The 22795-nt window shown below is 48.4% G+C and overlaps 1 protein-coding gene across 1 annotated transcript; it reads right to left on the reverse strand.

Annotated features, from left to right (window-relative positions):
• Nucleotides 1-247: 247 nt before the first annotated feature.
• Nucleotides 248-22462, reverse strand: EFTUD2 (elongation factor Tu GTP binding domain containing 2). Its single transcript, XM_084300895.1, has 28 exons — nt 22420-22462; nt 21997-22102; nt 20919-21084; nt 20404-20482; nt 18083-18158; nt 17746-17811; nt 17496-17531; nt 16514-16604; nt 15300-15382; nt 14649-14815; nt 13450-13574; nt 11717-11780; nt 11248-11338; nt 10708-10843; nt 10071-10198; nt 8865-9058; nt 8409-8520; nt 8054-8194; nt 7418-7519; nt 6493-6575; nt 5268-5354; nt 4858-4984; nt 4310-4397; nt 3690-3808; nt 3093-3187; nt 2698-2851; nt 1597-1704; nt 248-973 (listed from the first exon to the last, which is right to left on the reverse strand). The coding sequence occupies exons 2-28, from the start codon at nt 22099-22101 to the stop codon at nt 878-880; spliced, it is 2919 nt and encodes a 972-aa protein (XP_084157021.1). The 5' UTR covers nt 22102; nt 22420-22462; the 3' UTR covers nt 248-877.
• Nucleotides 22463-22795: the final 333 nt, after the last annotated feature.

The raw sequence follows: 22795 nt of genomic DNA on the forward strand, positions 1-22795 counted from the left end.
CAGAGAGAAATAAAGAAAAGCTTGGGGTGGGACAGGATTGTCCTGGGCTAATTAGCTACAGGAGGCAGGACGTGAGATCTGGGTGGGGGACACACAGGCCTGCAGGGGGGAGGAGGGGACAGTGCCAAGGGCAGAGAAATCAGCACCGAGCTGTGGGGAACTGGGGCACGGGGTGCTGTAAGCACCAGGGAAGGAAGAGCTTCTCCCAGCTCTCCCTCCTGTGGAAGGGATCAGACTGAGCTCCGGTTTAAAGTTTGTATTAAATGTTTATAAGGGTCGAAAAAACATGTACAAAAAAGGTAAAATCCACACTTGCTGCTTCTCCTGGAGAGGCTGGTAGAAACACCCCCTCCTCCCTATACCTCTACCTTCCTCAGCTGCCCAAAGACAGGATTTGCTCAGAGGAAAACAAAAACAAAAAAAAACATCCTGACAGCAACCTGGAGGGGGGCAGCGTTATCAGAAGCACAGCCAGAAGCTGACCCCAGCACAAATACTTGACGCATGCTTACACTCAGCCCCTGCTGAGGTTAACACTATATTCCAACTGCTCTGTTGCAGCACAAGGATAACGTGTGTGCCTGGAGAGAGCAAATCCAAAGGGAAAATCTTGCTGGAGGCCCCAATGGCTGAACTCTAATAATACAAAAAGCATCAGTGCCTTGGGCTGATCCCTGTATGGGACAGGCCCTAAGCACACAGTCCACAAATGCCCTAGAAAACTTCTACAGTTGTGAAAGAGCAACCTGAGGGGCAGCTGCCCGCTTGCCTCAAGCATCCAGGAGCCAGGGCTGGGCAAGTGGGGATAGGGAAGGACAGGCAGATGCTGGCCAGGACTCATGTCAGCCCTCACAAGGCAGCAGCTGATGCAGCACGTTCACATGGGGTAGTTGAGAACAACATCTTGCTTGGCCAGCTCCAGCAACATGGGGTCATCGAAGAACTTGCTGATGCTCACATCCTCGCTCAAGCCCTGCAGAGCAACCACAAACCTGGGTTATTCCTCTGGATGCCTGCACCCGTGCAACCATCTTGGCAGAGATCCCATCAAAAGGCCCTGGCGTCCCACAGTAAGCATTTTTCAGGCTCGACAGGAGGATTTGCAAGGCACCAGGTGCTACTCAGCAGATAACACCTAACAAACACATCTCCCCTCTCAGGAAGCTGCCAACAGGCGGTTCCTGTTGCTGAGCATATACACACAGCAGCTCACTGCCTGCCCCGGCTGGAACTTGATTCTCTCTGCTCCCTCTGCAGTCCCACTCACTAAACCAGCACAGAGAAAAGAGCTGCTCCTTTTTCTGTGGGACTAATAGGCTAAATCAGGCCAACACAGAACACTGGGGAGGGAACAGGGCTCAGTGGATGCTGTGCAACCCCGCTTTGGCTGGGGCTGGTGTCAGGTCAGTGCGCTCATGGGGCCATCACAGGCACCAACAGGCAGCACAGGGCGTGGAGTGAGGGAAGTCCCAAGGCACAAAGGACATCGGTCCTTTCTGGGAACACAGAGGGGATGTGGCATGTCCAACACTGCAACAGCTCAGCTGCTGCTACAGACGGACAGAGGGATGCTCCAGGGATCACGCCCAGCCATACCTTCCTGCGCCTGGTCTTAATCATGAACTCTCTGGCCAGATGTGGGGCTGGCTGTGGCTCCAGGGGTCGGATGACGATGCTCTTGTCCAAGGGGTCACCAGGCACAATCTGAAACAGGACCAGGGCATGAGAGCAATGCTGGAGGCTGGTTTTATCTCCAGGAGAGCCTGAACTACAAGACGAAACACCCCTGGGTCCCACAGACACCTCCAGCTTTGGTGTTACAAAGCCCCAACATGGCATCTGTTCTCCTGGCACAGAAAACTGTCACATCACCACCTGCGATCGTTCCTGCGAGGAGCCACTAATATGGTGTTGCTAATCCAAGCCAAGAACACATCCCACCTTCTCCGCCTGCCGTCGTACTCTAAGACCTCTAAAAACCTGCTAACCAGAATAACCCACATGGGTCCCCATCAGTGCTCCCCCCTCAAGAAACCAGGCACATTTACCTCATCAGAGCTAAGCCTCTGGCTTTTACATCCCGACATTCAAACTAGCCTTGGGGCTCAGAACGCTGCTGCTCCCACCTGGATGCACCACACGTAGCTGTGTGTCTCACAGGCTCAGTGTGGTAGCTCCCACAAAACTCGGTTTGCCCCAGATAGGGAAGAGGCCACACCACAGTATTCTGTCCCAAACCTTGTCTTCTGTAGGGTTAGAAAGCCTTCTCTGAAAGGTGAAACTGAACTGTGGCAATCTGTCTTAGGGCAGACAGACAAGTTCAAGCCCTGCTCCTCCAGCTGCAGAGAGCTGCGTGCACCCAAAGAGCTCCCTCCTGCTGGCTGAGGATGCCCTGTCCCCAGGCACTAACAGACCTTTATGCTCAGCACGCAGCAGCATTCTGCACTGCCCAGCTAGGGCAAATAGATGTAACCTGGAACAAAGATGCTGGCTTCTGGCAGACACTTAACAGCTGGTGTACAAAGTCTCTACCAGCTCCCTAATGCCTGCATTTGAGATCGTCTGAGAATAATCTCCAGAGAAGTTCACCTACCCAGTGTACGCTGTGGCACTAAGCTCTGCTGAGAGCACCTTGCACAACCTGGTGCCTGGTCCTACCACGCTGCTCTTCCCCATCTCACCAGCGCATGGACTCACCTGCCAGTGGTGGAAGACCGACAGCGAGAATGCTTGTCCCTGCGTGTGGGTCCTCAGGTCTGTCTCGAACCCAAAGGAATCAATGGCTGGGATGAAGGCTTTGATGGTGTAGAGAGGGGAACCTGGGATCGGAGCATCCTGTGTCACGTGGCCTCTGCCCAAAAGTCAAAAGATCAGTCTTCCTGTATGTCCCCTGCTATTTGTGATCCTGGCCATCCCCATCCCACAGTATGGGGCTGGGATCAGCCAAGGAAAAACGTTCAGCTATTGCTTTGTATAGATTTCACCCTCTCCTCTCACTTTAAAACTAGCATGTGCCAGGACTGTAAATGTCTCCAGCAACCCAGATCACAGACAAGCAGTTTTTTCGATGGTAACTGGTCAGAACAGCTCACCTCCGCCGGGCCAGCACCGTGTACACCGCAGAAACACAGTCAGCAGGGGCCTGCACCTCCACGAAGTAGTAGGGCTCCATCAGGCGAGGGGTGGCCTGTGGGGAGAAAAGGGCACCACGCCTGAGCCTACAGCAGCACCAACATGATGTGGCTCATGTGAGTCAGAGGCTGGCACACTCTGGTCAAACACAGCGCCTGACTGGGGATGAAAGGGTTCCTCCTGTCCCAGGGGTGCCCAAACAAACCCCAAACAGACACTGAATGGAACTGTTCTCTTTCTGTTCGTGACTGGTGTGCTTCCCTCTCCCCCACGGCCACCCTCCCCTACATGTCTAACACTAGGGAAATGGGAGGCAGAGCAGATGCAACCAGGTTTCCAACCAGACTTCAACATGAACAGTTGTAAAACCTGCCTGCCAGCCTGAAAGGGCACAGGAAGCATTAATGGATGGATGAGTCAGTTTAAACCGATATCCTTGGGGCACATACTGCAGCACGTGTGCACCCTGCAGTCCTTGGAGCCTCCACCCTGCCAGACCCCATGGGAGCAAGCACAGCACGAAGCTCGGTCTTTGTCACACACAGCATAGTCCTCACCATCAGGAAAGCAGAATACACCACTCTCCGTGCCGTTGGGATGATCTGTCCTCCGCCTCTGTGCAAGGGCTCCTGAGCAATCACTGCATCCAGAATCTTAAACTTCACATTACGGATCACTGAGGAAGGGAAAAAATGACAGCAAGTGACTCGAGGGGGGATGTTCTTTGCCATACCAGCACCAGCCATGCATCCCCAGAGACACAAACCCCACAGCTCCCAGTATAGAGCTAGAGCCACCAGAGAAAGTTCTCCCAAGTTTAATTTCAGCAGGGAAAGCATGACCACGTCCTAACCCTGCACACTGCAAGAGAAGCAGTTCAGCAGCTAATCTTGCAGGGTGCTCAGCTGTCTGCACCAGAACTGTATGGGGGCAGAGTCAAGTTGCCTGCTAGCAGCCCCTGGTTTGCAAATAGGCACCAAGTGTCAGTGCCCAGGTGGAAGCTACAGCAGGGAGAAAGGGGGAGGTTCTGTTATCTCCCTCACTCGTTCCCAGAGCTGTCCCCAGCTGTGGCGTGTGAATGGAACGGCCACTGAGGGACTGCAAAATCACTTGAGTGCTTACAGATGGCAGAATTTATTGATCTTGTTAGCTCCACTTCTACCCAGGTTCTACTTACATTCATCACAGAGAGGCCCTTCCCTGGTCCCCCACTGAAATCCCTGCACGATGCTGTCCTTCACAGAGCCCAGCAGTGCCTTGTCCACCTACAGACAGACAGACAGACGGAATGACTGCTTAAGAGACCAAATGTGCATCGTGAGGCAGTAACAGACAGACCCCAGTGTTTAAAAGTCAGTTGTTAGAGAAGCAGCCATATTCCCCTATACTCTCTCTCACAGTTCAGGAACATCACCACTTTCAGAGTTTGGCATCTATAGTTATAAATTAAGAGTCCATGTTTTGGTAATCCCAAAAGACAGGCTGTTTAGTTGCCAGTTTTGAGGATGTTGGCCCAAATAGCAGAGCTTGAAAAGTAAAACGGAAGTTTAGTAGCCTATGGTATGACTACGGTAGAAGTCCAACAGATCTGAGATGATATGGCAAACCATCAAGTACTCCAACAGCCTTAGGACCTTGCTGCAGTTCCTAGAAGAAACTGTCACCTCTGGACACCAAAGGACAAATGTTTCACTGAAATACAACCCCGGTGCCTGTGTTTCTCACCTCTGAGGGTAGCGTATCATCTACGAGGATGTTTGGGCCAGTAGCATCTGGCCCAAAGGCCCAGATGGAACGGGCAGCCAGCAAATCCCAGTCATATTTGGTCTGGAAGAATTCACCCAGTTTCTTTCTGATAAAAGAACAGAAGGCAGTTCAGGAAACAGGTCTCTGCATTGCACTCACAACATATTTATAAACCTGTTCTCTTCGCGCATAAAATGGTCTTTTTTTTTTTTTTTTTTAACCTGAATGCAAAATGTTTGCTGGGGCAGGGATGCTTGTGGACTAGCAGTAACAATATTGGACACAGGACCCCTGCTGAGGGGCTGTCTGATACTGTAGATCCCAGCATTCCCCATCTCCCCAATTATCCCCTTCTAGAAGGATTCTTGCTCTCCCCAAATTGGTCATACCTGTTCCACGTTATCTGGACCACTTCGTTTTCAATGTCCTCCGCAAGTCCCTTCTCCAGAGGCTCAGCAATCATCGTGATCTTGTTCCTGAGAAGAGAGACAGTTGCAATTAGTCCACGGAATGATGGAAATGGCAGTAACTGGCAGGACCTAGGGGACTGCACAATGCCTTGAACGCAGCCAGGGAGAGGAAGCCATCCGTGTCTTTCAGTGTTACTGTCTCGCTTGTAAAGACAGCTCACACTCTCAACAACTGCTCTCTGAAGCCTGCTCCTCTCCAGCAGCAGATTGCTAAAGGACAGGACTGCTCCATCCCCCCGCCAGATGTCCAGCGCTTGTAAAGGCTGTGGAAGGAAGCACAGCCAAGCCCAAGCAGGCCAATAGCGCAAGCAATACGCCTCTAGCAGCCAGAATAAGCTGTGTCAGACAAGTATCAGACACAAGGGATGTTGCCTTGGAGAACCCCACTCAAATGGGTGCTCTTGCTCCCAGAACAAGTCATTCCACATGTACAGCACTTCAAAGACTATCCTAAGACTAGAACCTTTCTGTTCCCAAAAACAAGGTTGCCAACCATGGAGAGTCTACATCAAAACAAAGGAGGGCAAGAAGAACCAGAAAACACAGTGGAACAAAGGAAAACTATCTTCAGCATGACATCATCATTGCCATGAAAACTCATTTGGTCATTCAGCCCTATGTTTCCCACCAGACCTCCCTCTAACATGTACTTCTCATAACACACTGCCGCAGGAAGAAGACAAGACCAAACTGTAAGGCTCCAATGCACCACCATGAAGGAACAGATTCATTTCAAGATTAAGAACAGATAAGAAGACAAAACTTTTGCTTGTGAAGTTTGGGGCGTTGCTGAAGGCAGCACTGGACTCTTTGGCACCTGCTCTAGGATCCCAATACACCCCTTAGTCTTGGAAACAACACAAAACTGCTGAGAGGGTGTGAAGTTCAGTTAAAGGAAAGGAGGATTATTTTATTCCCTCCGTTATGAGGAAATTATTATGAAAAAAAAAGCACAGAAACATCCCTGGGACTCAGGGTGTTACTGAGAGGTTCAGCAGGCTGCCAGCTCAAGCACGTGCCACTTGTCTGGCCAACAGGAGCTGAGAACAGACCCCTCGGAGGGGGGTGAAGCCCAATCTCCAACAAACCCCTCCATCTGCCTGTCCCCAGTGACCAGCTCACCAGGGGTGCCAAGGGCTCTTACTTCTTATTGGGTGTCTCAGCAAAGCACTTCAGGGAGGACGTTTCCACCACTGTCTCGCAGAACGTCACAACTGGATCAGCGACCTGGAATAACAGCAACAGGTTTGTGGAGGTGTTTGTTTTACTCAGTTTTCCAGTATGTTTTCTGTTTTTAAAGGGCTGTTCAAAACCTTTGAACACCTCCAAGAAAAAAAATAAATCTGGCAGTACTTTAATCAGCATTTCATATGAAATGTTGAGGCTTGTACAGGAAGTGTTAGCAATTCCTTCCAAACAATAAATATTTTCATCTAATTCCAGGTAGAAAAAAAACACTCTATTTATTTATTTGATGTTAGCTAGGCAGTGGCTGAGGTGCAGGAAAGGGCTGGAACACAGTCACACACCCCTCCGCACACCAATTTTCAGGCTCTCAGTCACAGCCTGTGTCATACCAGTGTAAGTTATTTCTGCACCCTAAGAACCCTTTTTATTTTAAAGAGAGCTGACAAAAATCGGAGAGCTGACGAGTGGAGAAAGGGACCCTGACTGCAGCACAACAGATCTTGGCACTGATGACAGAGTCTCAACTCCTGGCAACAAAGGGACCCCTACCCCCATCCTGGTCCTCTTATCACAGGACTGTGAATATGCCAAACCTCACCGCCTCCTGTACAAGTGGGTTCCACAGGACTGGCTGCCTACACATGGCAGAGCCAAGGTAGGAACAAGCTCCTGAGTACCAACCAGAGAAGCCTCTCTACAGCTTGCAAGCCACAAGGAAACTTACTGCAATAAACCTCACCAAAACCCTTCAACTCACATTGGGGAAGAATCAGAGGAAGACAATCACCTTGTACATTTTGCAAGGTTTATCTTCCTGTCCTTCCGAGTTTGGGGAACAAAATCCCTCCCTAGCTGGGAAGGCACCTGTCTCATTTCCTCACCTTGATATCAATCTCCGAATACATCTTCCGTAGATCATGCATCACACAATCCAGATAGAGCTCCCCTGTCCCCAGGATCACATGTTCCCCTGACTCTTCCACCTGAAAAATATGAAAAGGATTCAACTTACAGCATTATTGCTCACAGGCGCTTGCTTTCCAGTCCTATATAAGCCTGAGGATTTATCAGCTGTAAATAATTCAGCTGGGATCAGAGCACCCAAGAAAAGTTCCCACAGGCACGATCCCAAGCAATGCAAGTAGACAGAGTGGCTTAACATTGCGTGGAAGGAGCAAAACCCAAATGCACCCCAGTCCCAGCAACAGCACTACCAGTAATCATCATAACTGCCAGGCCATGGCCACACTTGTGGCAAACTGATCTCCAGCCTTTTCTAGCAGAAAGTGCTAATGTGCTCTGCAGAAAGCTGCCTCCTGGGCACAGCGAGGTGTGAACTTTTCTGCCAGATTTACAGTTTTCTGCTATTTCCACATGATTTACGAGATAGACTCCAACCACATGAAAAATTCAGAGCAAACAAAACCAACCCACAGTAAAAATAATTTTTAAGATCAGCCTACAAGGCATCCCGTAACATAAGCTAAAAACAGACAGCACACATACACCCAAAATACCTTAGTTGTAAGCGAGGGGTAACTCTTGTTGACTTTGCGAAGACCATCTAACATTTTGGGGAGCTCAGAGGGGTTGACTGGCTCTACAGCTATTTTGATGACAGACGTGGTGTTGAATTTCAAAGGACGAAAGATCTGAGCCTGAAACCAGATAAGGACAAAGAGCTGAACCTCTACATCATTAGATGGCCATGGAGTTTGACACAGCATTTGAGTTATTCTCCTTTCATGAGATGCTCTCATGCCCTGGCCTTTGGCAGGCCAAATTTATTTAACGTCACTACTGGAGCTTTTAAGATGCACTCCAGCCCCCTGACTCCCTGTAAAGCCAAGAAACAGCAGCCACACACAGTACCTCCTCATTGCCTCGAGGCTCCGTGACGGTTGCAGTCTTCACTATGGGCTGGTCCACTCCTTCTATCAGCACCCAGTTGCCAGCAGGAACCCGGTTTACCTCAATGTGATACCTAAAAGGCAGGGGAGCATGATAGCAGCATAGAATGGTCTGAGTTGGAAGGGACCTTTAAAGGTCATCTTGTTCATCTACAAGGCAAGGACCTTCCACTAGATGAGGCTGCTCAAGGTCCATCCAACCTGTCTTTGAACAGCTCCAGGGAAGGAGCATCCACAGTCCCTGGGCAACCTGTTCTAGGGCCTTACCACCCTCATAGTGAAGAATTTCTTCCTCACATCTAACCTAAATCTACCCTTCCATCACGGCAGTGCTCACTGCTGTCAGCCTCGGGCCCCTTGCAGCAATGACTCCAGGTGACTTCTCTCAAAAACAAACATTGCCAAGAGTTTTCCATACCTTGCCACCGAGATCCAGAGGCGTCCAACAGTGCAGATCTGTGAATCCTCCTCATCTTCCAGGGTATAGTTTTCTCCTAGGACCTTCACAGGCTGGCCAGCATGGATGGTACCACTGAGCACTCTGCCGAAGGCGTGGAACTGAACACCATCATCTGTGCTGTACATTTTTGTTGTGTGACACATCAGCGGACCCTTCCCAGGGAAGAGAAAGAAGACCCTTTCAAAATACAGTCAGGAAATTGACACATGCATGGTAGAACTTATAGATACAAATCCAATCAGGGGATGGAGCTTAGAAATACTTCTTTCAACTTGCCACTTTCAACTTAATTCCCTTCCCCTGGAAGCCTTACATCTCTTTGCCTTGGACAGAGACCCCTGGGATGACTGTGGTGTGCTTTTCTGAAGTTCTCCTCCCTCCTCTTGTGAAACAGTGAATAGTGGTTGGGACAAGGCCATGAGTTGGGTGGATTACAGAAGAAAAATGTCAGCTGCTGGCCTGCAAACCAGTGCCATCTATCTGCTGGGCAGAGCACCTGAGCCCCCACAGATCACAGCTTTAAGTCCCACAAGGGCACCCCACAACTGAAGACCTGGCAAGAGCCACCATTGTATCATTTTTGGGGGGTTAATCCACAGCTCATTAAAATAAGAGATTAATTTTCTCTCCAGATTCTAGAGAAAAAGTCACAAGTTCCTCACTAAGCTGCTGGGCTGGCCTTTGATGGTTCTTGACCACTCCAAACATAAGCTCAATGCAAGCTAGGTTTGAAGAGGAATTTTCTTGCAAGGCTTTGGCAGGAAAGAGGCTGACTAACTAAGGTAGGCTTATTTTATAAGTATAATTCACATCAGTTTTCTCAGAGTTTGAGAGTGAATCAAACTTAATGGAAAAGGGACAAAAAGACAGCAGAAGGACATGAAATCACCCTGCAGTTCCCACGTGCTCTGAAGTCCTGACCTAGCCTCTGATCTTCTCTGAACACTGTCAAACAATTCTCTCTCTCAAGGGCTGCCCTGGCAGGCAGCTAAAGTTTCTCAGAGTGAAGAAATTTGTTTCACTATCGGATGAGAGGTTTCAAAACGCTGGAAGTCAAATCTGTGCAGATGGCTGTCTAGGAGGCAGCTGCTCTGTTAAGTCAGTGAAAGGAGTGCGTGTTTGCCACACTTTTGGACACTCAGAGCAAAACAGAAGTTTCCTTACGTCAGGGTCGCATTCACTCATGGCTTCCCCTAGATCAGAGTCAACGCCACCAGTGTAGGTATGCTCGATTTTCGTCTTGGCTCCCACCTTTGGGGAGGGAATATGCTGCACGCACATGTCCACAAAGCCTGGAAAAGTAATACTTCATGAGAACACGATTAAGCAGGGTAGAGGAAAGAAATGTACTCCAATAAACAAGGCAAATCCTTTCCTAATGCACTGCACCCATGGCAAAGGGGATTTGCCCACTGCCCTTTGGGCAAATGCAAGGCTTTTGGTAGAACTTATAGATACAAATCCAATCAGGGGATGGAGCTTAGAAATACTTCTTTCAACTTGCCACTTTCAACTTAATTCCCTTCCCCTGGAAGCCTTACATCTCTTTGCCTTGGACAGAGACCCCTGGGATGACTGTGGTGTGCTTTTCTGAAGTTCTCCTCCCTCCTCTTGTGAAACAGTGAATAGTGGTTGGGATTTGCCCACTGCCCTTTGGGCAAATGGTTATACTTGAAAAAGCAAAGCTGAGAAGGGATCTGTGCAGGTGGACACTCCATGGCTGCATTACAGCCCTTAAACTCAGCCCACGTGAGACTAAGCTATTGGGAACATTGCAGAGGAGACGACAAACAGCATTTACCTGTGAATTCCCCAAAGAACTTCTTGCAGACAAGCCGCAGGAGCGGCCGAATGTTCAGTTTCAATTCCTCTTTGGTCAGGTGGATGCCGAGTTCATCCAGAGTCCTAGGCAGGGTCGTGTCCACATCCCCCACCACCTGCAAGACAACGAGCAGCGCTGTTAGCTTCGCTGCAGGTGTCCAAGTCACAAACTCCCAGGGGTACCCTCACACACCAGCCCATCACCCTCAGTGCTCTTGAGCTGCTCTGCTTTAGAGCTCACGTGAGAACTGCCTGGCCGGCTCGTATTATCACTTGGCTGATACCAGAGCACATTACAAAGAACATAAGCTGTTCTACTCACTGTACAAACACAAGGTTATATTTGCAAGAAACAACTGCAAGGGTATGCCCATCATTTCTGTATGCTCAAAGCCAGGAACACAAGATCACACTGCATTAACGGGACCAGAGTCCCACAGGCACCAGACACACCACCACCTAGTGCTCAGTCCTTGAACACTTGTGTCTGGAACTGCAGGAAGAACAAATCACCACATACCTGAGCCAAGATCTTGTACAGGGGCTCAAGAATGAACTCCACAAAACTGCGCTGGGAGCTACTAGTTGGGGCCTTTTTAGTGAACTTCCGTCTGTTGGGAGACAAAAGGAGGGCAATGAAGAGCACTCTGCAGGCACCTACTGCCGACATGCACACACAGCCCCTGTTCCTCTCAGGTTATCTTCTCCCTCCCAATCTCCCCAGGAAGCAGTCATGGATACAGGAGTTGTGCCTGCTCCCAAGGAAGACCAGAAGAGGCTTTCTGCTCCCACTCATGATTACCACACGGATTCACACCAAGCAGGAGGCCTGACAACCCTTCCCACCTACTACTCCATCACAGGACCATAGGACAACTCAAGCTGTGGGGGACCTCAGGTGGTCACCTAAAACACATTTTACAGAGGAAGGAGACAAAAAAAAAAATAAAACAGCAATAAGGTAATAGACATTTAAACAGCTTCCTTACGTCTTTGGATTGAAGTAGATGTCACCCCAAAGTCGCTTCGCGAACTCTTGGTAATTGATATCTCCTAAAGGAAAAAGCAAATGACAAGAGACTTTTAAATAACACTGTATTTCTCTCATTTTGCAAATCTTTGGTTTTTGCCTTTTACAACAACCCTGAGGATTCAATGCAATGCTGGTGAACAAACACTTGGTACCAACTCTGAATAAGTGACTGAACACTGATCTGGGGAGATTAGACAGATAAATGGGCAGAAAACAGTCTAACAAGGACCATACCAGCAGCCCAGGTACACCGTGGGCTCACTCATTTGCTTCCCAGGAGCATTTCAGTTGTCTTGATTATACACAAGGTTAGAGCTGAGAAGAGCTGGCCTGACAGACTCTGCGCTGCAGGAACCCAGTTACATCTGCTTCATTTTCCAAACGTTAACAGTGCAACCTGACTATGTAGTGCCAAGGTGCTGGGATGGCTCACACCCCATCCGCCCCACAGGCTTATCACAAGCATTTTCTGCCTTGCTGAACATCTCCAGGTTCTTTTCTCTCTTTCAGCTGATGCGTTAAGTGCATAGCCAAATACCCAAGCGCGGAAGGAATAGCGAAGTGCTTGGCTGTCATGGTGGATTTACAAATAATAAGACAGCAGTGATAATTTACAGCAGTTTCCAAACAAGCTTTTGCTGTGGGCAGATGTGCAAGCATAAGAAATTTCATGGTGGCTGCGGTTTTGACAGTTAAACTACTATAACTCATGTTATTTGAAGTGTGGTGGCTGTACATAAAATCCCTGGTGGCCACAATCAAACGTTACTGACTTCAGGTACCATTCAGCTCATGTCTTCCCCACATGGATGACATCTCCTACCGACTGTGCCTGCATGCTTTATTAGTCCCCAAAAGAAGGGGTATCATCCTAGCAGGCACTGAGTTAATTCTGTGATGCCCAGGGAGCTCATTTATTTCTCCAAACTCATGAAGACGCATGATAGCCCTGGCGCATCAGTCTCTGACCTCTACAACTTCTTCCTCCCTTGGGCCAACTTCTCTGCAAGAGCCAGGCCAGCAGCTCTACAACATCCTTGTCCCCTGCTCACTGCTCCTACAGATCACCCTAAATTCCCAATGTGAGACTTCAAAATCTTGGCTCTATAGCTGGCAAATGCAAGCAAAAGGCCCACTTTACAAGTGGCAGATTGCCTTGAGTGGGCACCTGGGGAACAGAAAATTAAATCAAAGGCTGAAAAAAGGCAGTTTCTTAAAAAAGACCAAAGGGCAAGAGTGCAAAACCTTGTGGGCCAAGCTTGCGCCTGGCTGCAGCTGAGTCTCAGACTCTGGAGACTTCAGGGGAAAGGCAGGCAGAGCTTAACTGCTTCATTTCTGAGCTCTTCTGATAAGCAGGCAGAGTGCAAAGCATACATTTGCCTTCAACTGCCAAAGCAGGAGTTGCTTTTTCTGCTTAAGAGTACATATAAAACACTGACTTCTGACTCCAGAAATATTTGTCAGGAGAAACCATTCGCGTAAAAATAAGTTAGAATTATATTTTTGGAAAGACTGCAATAATGTTATCTGGGGCTCAGATCTGCAGTACTTTTCCATTTCTGAAGTTCAAGAGTGCATATATTGGCTATACATATCTACATGCGGTGAAAGCTGAAGCAGAAAACCTCAACAAAAAAAAGGCTAGGAAATGAGATGTTAAAGCATACAAGGTTTCTGGATAATCCTCACCATATGTGTCTGCATAAATCTTTGCAAAAGATCCCAGTGTGAAGCAGATGCTGTACTGTGAACTGGAGAAACACACGTTCCCCAGAAGGGGAGACAGAACAAGGTTCTCATCGGTGGAATACATGCTGAGAGGAGACAGTTTTTAGAGACAAGAAAAAAAACATCAGTGTTATGAACTAAGAAAGACACTTAAGTCTATTTCCCACATCAAATAGCAGTATGTGATAGGTAAGGATTTTACGTTGCCAAACAGTGGCTTAAAACCAGCTGCAACATGCTCACCTGTTGGAATTTCAGGATCAGTATCATATTATGACTATGAACTTCAAAACATTTGCATACAAAGAAATATTTAAAGACCTAGAACTAAAAAATTATCAGCACAAGTGCTCTGTATTGTTTATCAGGTAGAGTTTTTCTTCCCCTAAAAAGCCAGCAAAGTCAGTCAACCAAGGGAAAAGATAATACAAGGCAAATAACAAGGACAGAATTGAACCAAAACAATTTTAATGAGTTCACAGGCATGTTAAACAGGATGAATTATCCTGCTACGAGCTGCATCGTGCCAGTAGCGACTCAACAGAAGCATGCAAGTGAGCTCATGTGCAAATTCACTTTGGGGTTATCCAAGCTACAGTGCCAACACAAACTGAATACTGTTAAGAAAGTCACCTGAGTGGCAAAAGAACCCACAGAAACGAAGTCTTGCAATTGTCAAGGTTAGAGAAGATGACCCTCCCTTCTCTGAGGAGGGTCTTGCAAGGAGATTTGACCACAGCAATATTATAGCCTCTGTTTAGGGGTTGGGACATCAAATTCGCTTTATTTTTGTAAATAACTTTTAGGAGCTTTGAGACATTTCAGCCTACTGTTTGGGATACTGCCTGGACTTCTTAGGGTATTTGAGACATTTGGGAACACAGAAGTTTCCCCCCTCTTGCCCTACATCCACTTTCCATACTTTGTAATAGGGAAAAAAGTGCTGATCCTATGAAGCCTATCAGAAGCCATACAACAAGAGCCAATCCTGCCTAATCTGAGATGAACTTCCACTGCTTCTTCTTGTCCCATTTTCTATGATTTAACATATTACGAGACAAGCTCGTGAGACTTTTCACACACACAGGGCTCCCAAAGAAAAGCATCTGCAGTGAAACAGGGACAGCAAGCGCTAGTAACACACCATCCCAAGCACATACCTTATCAGACCGTTAACTTCATCTACAATATGCCGGAGTTTGTAATAGGCATCTGTAGGGGGCAATTTCAGCTCCAGGATCAGGCGGTCTATTTTGTTGATGCACACAGTCACTGCTAGTCTTTCCTGCACCGCGTGCTTGATCAGCCTCTCTGTGTTCAGCATCACCTGAGGGGAACAATGAGCACAAACACCCTAGCAAAAGCCCTCCACAAAATGCTATCTAGGGCATGACAGGCAGTGACCCTTACAGGCAGGGTTGCAGCCTGTAGAAAAGCCTAAGCTCAGCCATCAGCGATGAGCTGATCTTCCTGAGATTTAGAAGTAGGTGCTAACCCAACCAAATTCTTTGAATCCTGCCCCTTGGACATCTCTGATATAAATAACCTGTTCACTTTTAGATATTATGGAGATAGAGATGCAAACAACTTAGGGAATCAGCCTACAGGTCACACGTGTCATGCCCAACTTGGCAACAGAAGCTGGAGGCTTGACTCCCTGATTTGGCTGAAAAACATTTCCTTCTCAAACTGTCCTTCAGAAACCCTTCAGTACCGAAAGCAGAACCCATTCTGGGCCTTCATGATAAAGCAAGATCCAGGACTCCACTGTAAGAGTCTGAAATGAACCTCTGGCAGAACTTGACACTCACCCCCTCAGCTGCATCAATGAAAAGCACAACACCATCTGAGATACGAAGGCCTGCTGTCACCTCATCGGAAAAATTCACATGACCTTCAGAAAAAAAAAAGAAACAAACAGAGGTGAGAATAAGAGTAAGCTCAACCCTGATCCCAGCATCAGAGAGGCTGGAAAGCCACCCCTCAGCTCTGTGGCTTGCTCTGGTCACCAGTATCCAGTGAGGCAGAACAAAGAGTGCTTCCTCCTTGGACAGTGACTCAGGAGTGGCTGCAGAGCTCTGCATAGGGATTTGCTTCAGTTTTAATGTCATTTTTTGAGACTAACCACAACAACTAGTTGAACAAGTTCTTTTCCTCACATTTGTTATTGTGTTTCTCACAACCCTGTGCAAGTACCTCAGGAAAAGGAGGGAGATTGCTCTCCACCAGAGAACAGAGGCTCTTCTCTCCCATCTTCCTGTGTTTTAACTTCTCTTAGCTTTAGCTGTAATTCAACAGATGTGTCCCAGGACCCTCCTAAAATTTTGCCTCAGCTTCCTGCAGCACATTGATCTGTGATTACATCCCCCCACAGGAACCTGTCAGAGGACTGAGAGAACTCCTTGAAGGAACAGTGGGCAACAGCATTTGAGAAAGCCACTGTCCACACTGTGCACACCGGTACCTAGAAAATGTAATTCTACACGTGCTTCCCATATACTAGAGTCAAACATTTTCAGCCCCATTAACCTTCACTGTGCCCACTAATCAGAAACACAAGCCTAGCTACGAGCCAGCAGTACAGTCATTACGGCTGGAAGTGATTTCTGAAAAAAGAACTTAGTGAAAGACTTGGGTCCCAGGACTGGACTGAAATCATCTACAGAAACAAAACAAAGCACAGGGTTCCATCTTAAAAAACTTCCCAGAGTTTCATTGCACTTAAGTGCCATTTCCAGGTGGATCAGTGAAGTTTCAGGGTATAGATTCTCACCTTGTTTTTCTGAGAGCCAATGCTACACAGACCCACCACAATCCAACATAACAGTTCTTTGAAGGCTCTCATTAACCACTGAGCTGTGTGTGTTTTTGCTGTTCTGCTCCTACCCATGGCACTGCCCAGAGGACCAAGGAGTTTCATTAATGAGAGAAACCTTGAGTCACATGGTCATGTATCTGCCTCACACATCAAGCTGCCTTCAGCTAAGTGCATCCCAAACCAGGATTTTCAGGATTATACAATAACCTGGAGTGTCGATGATGTTGAAGAGAAAAGACTTTCCTTTGGTGTCTGGCAGAACAATAGTCACTGGTGTGCTCTTGATCCCTACTCCCCTCTGAAAGACAGGAAAGCAGGATTATCAATTAAAAGAAAAAGAAAAATCACCATGTAAAAGATGAACAAGGATAAATTAATCAAAAGGACTGAAAGAAGTAAACATCCACCCAGCACAATCTCTTCCTACAGGGAGGGAGCAGCAACCTCAGATCACTGCACTGCCCAGCCCAGCCCCCCCACCCACACCAGCTCAGACTGGTGAGCTACCACTCCTGGGCCACACAGGCTGTGCAGACTCCAGCTAAGGAGTTATAATATGCAATGCCAGAGACAGAAGATCCATATTTTTCTGTGCTTTCACCCTTCTTCTGCTATCAAGTTATACCTCAAAGCACAAGATTTAATCATACAGAGTATAGAGCACAGCAGTAAGGTGAAGAGAAAGCAATGCTTCAAAGGATTGTTCTGGCCATGACAATATCTAGCGAGCAGGACTAAATAAAATTCCTATCCATGCCACACCACATGGAATCAGAGCACCCAGCTAAGATTTCCCATCAAAAGAAACCTAGGAGAAATGTGTATTTTGACGTCAGTTTTTCTCCTTATCCACCACTGCTGCAAACCTCTTCCACCTCTCTCCCTCAAAGAAAATGGTTGTAGTTGCCTACGACCAGGTATTTTGGGATAACTCCAGTACAGATCTTCAGCTTTACACAGGTAGATAAATAAAATCACACACGGAGATGAGGGTTGCAGGAATTGGAAGAAAGTTGGACCAGGGACCTTACTAAGGCAAAGTAAGGCACTGATAAAGAAAATAATCTAAATGTAGAAGGCACATAAAGATGATAAAAGAAAGAGGAAGAAACTGTCTACAGCAATTAACTGTGAGTAAAGCATAAGACAACTGCAAAAAATCACTGCCTGTTCTGCAAGGCTCACTTACCTCTTGCTCTGTGAACAATATATCGGTGTAGCAAAGCTGCAAATACAAAACAAAAGTCAGAATACCACATTTTTCTATCAAAAACTACGTTTGAAACAGGATGTGATAACTCTCTATACATGGTTAGCATGGCAAAAATAGAGCCAGAATTAGGACTGTACTCTGGTTTTCCAGCCCTGTGTTCTGATCACAAAACCACATTTTCCCCACATATGATCCAAAGGCAGGAACATGCTGAAAGCTCACTTACATCCTGGTCGTAGCGCTTCCGGATTTCTGGGTGCGTCTGTTCTATCAGGCAGTCAACAAAACAAGTCTGAAAAATATCAGATTGTAAGAAAAAAGAGGTGACCATGTTCAAACAGACGAATACAAATGAGCCCATCACTCCTATGCGGTACAGAGAAAGGCGAGTACAGAACTATTTCCACATGGCTGAAATAAAAGCCACAAATAACTGCAGAGCAACAGGATCAGCCAGAGAATGAGAATGCTGCCACAGAAATCAGGGGGTCAAAAGAGCAACAGCAAAAGCAAGCAAGAGAGATCGTTAGTACCACCCAACAAACTTTGGATATTCACACTACCTTGCCATGGTGAAGGTGCCCACACAGAGTCACATTTCGAATTAGCTCCGAGTTGTCCATCAGATCTGCCAGGAAACTGGGGAAATGAAACACAAAAGACTGTTGGAGGCTTCTGCTGCGTCTAAGAAAAGTAGGTGCCATTTCAGCTATGCTTTCTATCCGAGGTCCCTCCAAATCTTCTCCAAACTTTCATTCTGCCAATGCCCTGCGGAGGAAGAATCCCACTTTCCAGATGGGGAGGACAAGAGAGTTGGAATGCTAGACAGATGGCAGTGGGTGGGAGGAGACAGAGCTGGTAAAACTGCCAGTGATGAAATATTACTGAATATCTTCCTTCTCTTCTAGTCAGTATTAGAGCAAAAGTCACATCCATGTACGCGGATGATGAAATACTTCCGCTCAAATAGTGGCAGGTAGTCAACTAAATCACAGGGGTGGATAACAAGCACCCCACACATTTTTAAAAGATGGCCACAGGGTTCCACAGACGATTAATTCTGATTTTCAGGTCTTAGAACAGTGACAACCCCAGGGACTCAAGGAAACAGTAATGGAATTTAAATGTTTTTAGAATCAGCAACTGAGCTAGGGAATGATGGACTGGTCACTTCTGCATACATCCTGCCCAAAATATAATTGAGATCCTACATTAGCAGCTACTCTAAAAAATAACGGGAAGCTATAAAACAAGTATCAATTATTATGGGTTTGTAGATATTAAGTCCTGTCAAATAATCTCCTTTTTAAAACTCCTTTAATTTTCTCTGATGCGGCAGACTTCTTAGCATACAAGATTTTGATTAAGAGCTAAAAAAATACAAAAATCAATAACAATACAGATTAAAAGCTTGCTTATTGGTCTTAAAACAAGGCTAAATGTGAAATCAATACCAAGCTCGCAGGTTTCTGGTTAAGTCCCACAGGGACTTCCTCTTGGCCCCATCGTCACCATTTATATCAACGAACGGAAGAAGAAGAATTCATTACTGAAGGAACACGCAGAGGACACAGGACTCAGAAAAGCAGCAGATAATGAAGAGTACAGGCCATCGACCAAGTGCAAAATCGGCTGCTTAGAAAAATAAGACCAAGCACACTGTTTGCTTTACATCTGGCTATTCTGAAAATCTCCCTGGTCACTGAACACAGCCATACCGATAACAAAGGGGACAGCCCGTTTCAGAAAGGTCCTGGCCATCTGCATATGAACTCCAGGGAAATTTTGCTGCCAAAAGATAACAGGATCCTTGGAGGTATAAAGGACCGCACATGTTGGGGTCTGCTCAGCATACCGGGAACTGCTACTAAGCCTGCATCTGGATTTGGTATCAACACTTGAAGACACCTATTGAGAACTGGAAACGGCTCTGCGTACCCATGAAGCAGTGCATGGGTTGAAACACCAGCCTAGCAAAACACTCACGCAATTCAGTCTGCCCATCCTCAAACAGAAAACAGCACACAGAAACACCACAAACGTGAGGATACAGAACCCCTCCACCCATCAGCAGAACGCAGTGCCTAGGCATCAATAATAAGATCGTGTATTTTCATAGACAAGGTAAACAAGTGTTTTTATTCTTTACCAAAATCTCAGCTTTTAAATTTGTTTGGATTTTTTTCTCTCCCCTCCCACCCCAAAGATTTTCTCCTGGTGTACCAGGGGCTGCTTTGTGGGGTACAACCAGCAGACACCATCAAGCACAGCAGTGCAGCGTGGCTGAGCAGCCTGCACTGACCCACACACAGCTTGGCAGTGGCTTTTGTGCAACCAGCAGCAGACAAATTCTCCCTGGAAACTCCTCCAGGAGAGACAGGAATGAATTTGAGACAGCCGTAGGCCTGCATGCACTGGGATGAAATCAAAACGTCCCTTTTGGCTGTAGGAGGACGAGGCGTGCCCCATGCTGACTGAATAAATACTTCTTGAGCCAGTCAGGAAAACTTGTGTTCAGCAAATCTAAACACAAAGGTTTCCAACCGCCAAGCTTTCTATCAGCTGCTGAGATGAGAAAAGATTTACATTCTAGCGTCAGATAACTGCACTATGCTGCCTGCTGGGGAGGCAAATTAACTGTAAAATGTTTAGCCTTGGACTTTCTTCCTCTTCTTTTCGGTTCAAATTCTGGTAAACAGCTGCACTCCATTACATTGCTGGTGTTAGTAAGAAACAAACCCACTGCCCCTTGTAAGCTTCCTCCTCCATACAGTACACAGCCTTTCGACTCCCTACCTTTGCCTGTAAACAACAAAAAGCGAGGAAATCGCAGCACAGATGGCTTTATCCAAAGTACATGCTTAAAACTCTACATGTTACTTACTCCATCTCATAGACAGTGACCGGTAACGTCTGTTCCATCAAGGAGAACTTTTTGGTTTTCACAGGTTTAATAATAGGCTCTGAAAACAAGAGAAAGAACAATGCAGTGCTGTTATCAGTGACCTGAACCCAGCACTCTCAGAAACAGTCATGCTGAAGAGGGATATTTGCAGATAGAAACACATTTTTAAAGCTGACAGATTCTTTTATTTTTTTTATGTGAGGATCAAACAAGATGTCTTAAACACATTTTCATTTCTCTTTAAATATCTTTGCAGCATCTGTCAATATCTGTTTTTCAAAAGACAGTTTGCTTAGCTTTTGCAATAATCCAGAGTGCTAAAATGTGGGCATCGCTAGACAAACAGAAGAGTTTGACCTGGGGCAGACAGGAAATTCAGAAGGAACATTAAAACTGATGTGGAGAATCAGAGGGAATGTTATTTTCCCTTTTCCAAGGATCCATGACAAGTTCTCCTCACCCCATACCCACCTCACTGCTTTGTCACCACTTACCAGTGAGAGGCTGCGTGTCTTCCTCTTGCACTATCGTCTCTACTTCAGGCCCATAGACCTCCTCGGCAGTGGGATAGTATTTCTTATCCTCGTGCAGCACCACCTCCATCCCAGGGTGGTCTTCATCGTGGTCCCCCATATCATCATCGTCGTCATCATCCTCAAGCTGCAAGCAATGTTCACATTTAGCTGCTGCTGGCACCGAAGCACTCTATAAACCTTAACTGCCCCCAGAAAGCGCTTGGCATCATATATCCAAAGAGCCATAAACCCACAGGCAGCCAGGAAATCACCAGATGTGGTGGCCCCAGCACGTCACAACCAGCTTTGGAGAAATCTGCAGAAATGCCCTCGGGAAGCAGCACACATCCCCCCACCGTGTGCCTGCTCCTGACGGCCCCGCTTCAAACAGACGGCACAGGCAGCAGCTCTGCCCTTCACTCACAGACACGACAGAGCCACACGGGCACACGTAACACAACCCCCGCACACACAAACCCCGCTTTTAGGCTTCTAACACAAGAAGGGGCACCGCTGTCCTTCATCGCCTTCCCTGGTGTCACACAGCACAGCACAGCCCCTGCTGTCCTCAATACTGCCCACATCCCTCACTGCTACATCTGTGGAGCTTTACAGTGTTTGCCACCAGGGAGCTGAGCTACTCGCAACAGTGCAGCAGCATTGGCACATACTGGGGTCAGATAAAGACCTTACATAAAGCACACGGATCCTTTGAACACACACACACACAAAAAAAAGCCAAACGTGACTCGAACTACCAAAGCTCCCAGTTCTGGCAGCGAATCACGCCGAAGCAGCGTTTCCTTCTCCTTATCACGGTACCAGCAGGACACCTTTTATGGGACCTTTCCAAAACCAACCCCACCGTGATCCTCAGGAGCAAATCCAGAGCCAGCCCCGTGGCTGCAGCAAGCCGCGGGCAGCACAGCGCGGTGCGGGCCGGGCTCACCGGGCACTCAGCACCTGCTGCCTGCGGCTCCCCCCCGGCACCAGCACGGGCAGCGAGGGGCAGGGCCAGGCCTCGGCACCCCCCCCCCTCGTCCAGGTCCCCGCTCACCTCGTCCAGGTCCTTGGCCTCCCTGCCCAGCTCGTCGTCCTCATCGTCCGAGTCCAGCTCCGGCCCGATGTAGTTCCCGAACTCGTCGTACAGGTCGGTGTCCATGCTGGGGGCGAAGGGACCGGCTCAGAGAGGGGACACGGAGCCCCGGGACCACGGCCTGGACCCCCGGGAGCCCTGCCCTGCCCGGCCCTGTCCCGGCACCCCCAGCACCCAGTGCCCCCGGTGCTCCCAGCCCTGTCCCGGTACCCCCGGCCCTACAACACCCCGGTGCCCCGTCCCGGTACCCCGCTACCCCCGGCCCTATGCTCTCAGTACCCCCGGTACCCCGCTGCCCACCGGTACCCCCAGCCCTATACCCCCAGTGCCCCCCTCCCGGTCCCCGCTGTCCCCCCGGTGCCCCCGTCCCGCTCCCCCCGGTACCCTCCGTCTGTCCCCGCCGCGCCGCCCAGGCCGTTGGCGCCGCCGCCAGCCCCACAGAAGGCCCCGGGGCTGCCCCCGCCGCCTGCCGCCACCGGCACGGGCCCAGCCCGGTACCGAGGGGGTCCCGCGGGCAGCGCGGGGCGAGGAGGGGCCGGAGGGACCGGGGGGAACCGGGGGGGAACGGGGGGAACCGGGGGGGCCGGGCCCGGTTGTGTCAGGCGCGGCCCGGGCAGCCCCGCCGGGGCCTGGCGCCACGCGGCCGGGCGCTATGGCAACGGGAGAGAGCTCGGCCCGGGCGGCGGGGCTGTCGCGATAGGAGTGAGGAGGGTGGGGTGTGCAGCCCGGCGTGGATGTCATGATAGGATTGAGGGTGCCG

The sequence above is a fragment of the Netta rufina genome, assembly GCF_964035555.1.
Source record: "Netta rufina genome assembly, chromosome: 24".
NCBI lineage: Eukaryota > Metazoa > Chordata > Aves > Anseriformes > Anatidae > Netta > Netta rufina.

Bases quoted from the DNA above. Each gene is read 5' to 3' on its own strand.
- EFTUD2 (XM_084300895.1), bottom strand. From the start codon at position 22,101: ATGGACACCGACCTGTACGACGAGTTCGGGAACTACATCGGGCCGGAG. The intron at 6,576-7,417 runs GTGAGGAAATGA...CTGTTATTCCAG, and splicing joins ATTCGGAGATTGATATCAAG to GTCGCTGATCCAGTTGTGAC. The intron at 974-1,596 runs GTATGGCTGGGC...GTTGCTCTGCAG, and splicing joins TTAAGACCAGGCGCAGGAAG to GGCTTGAGCGAGGATGTGAG.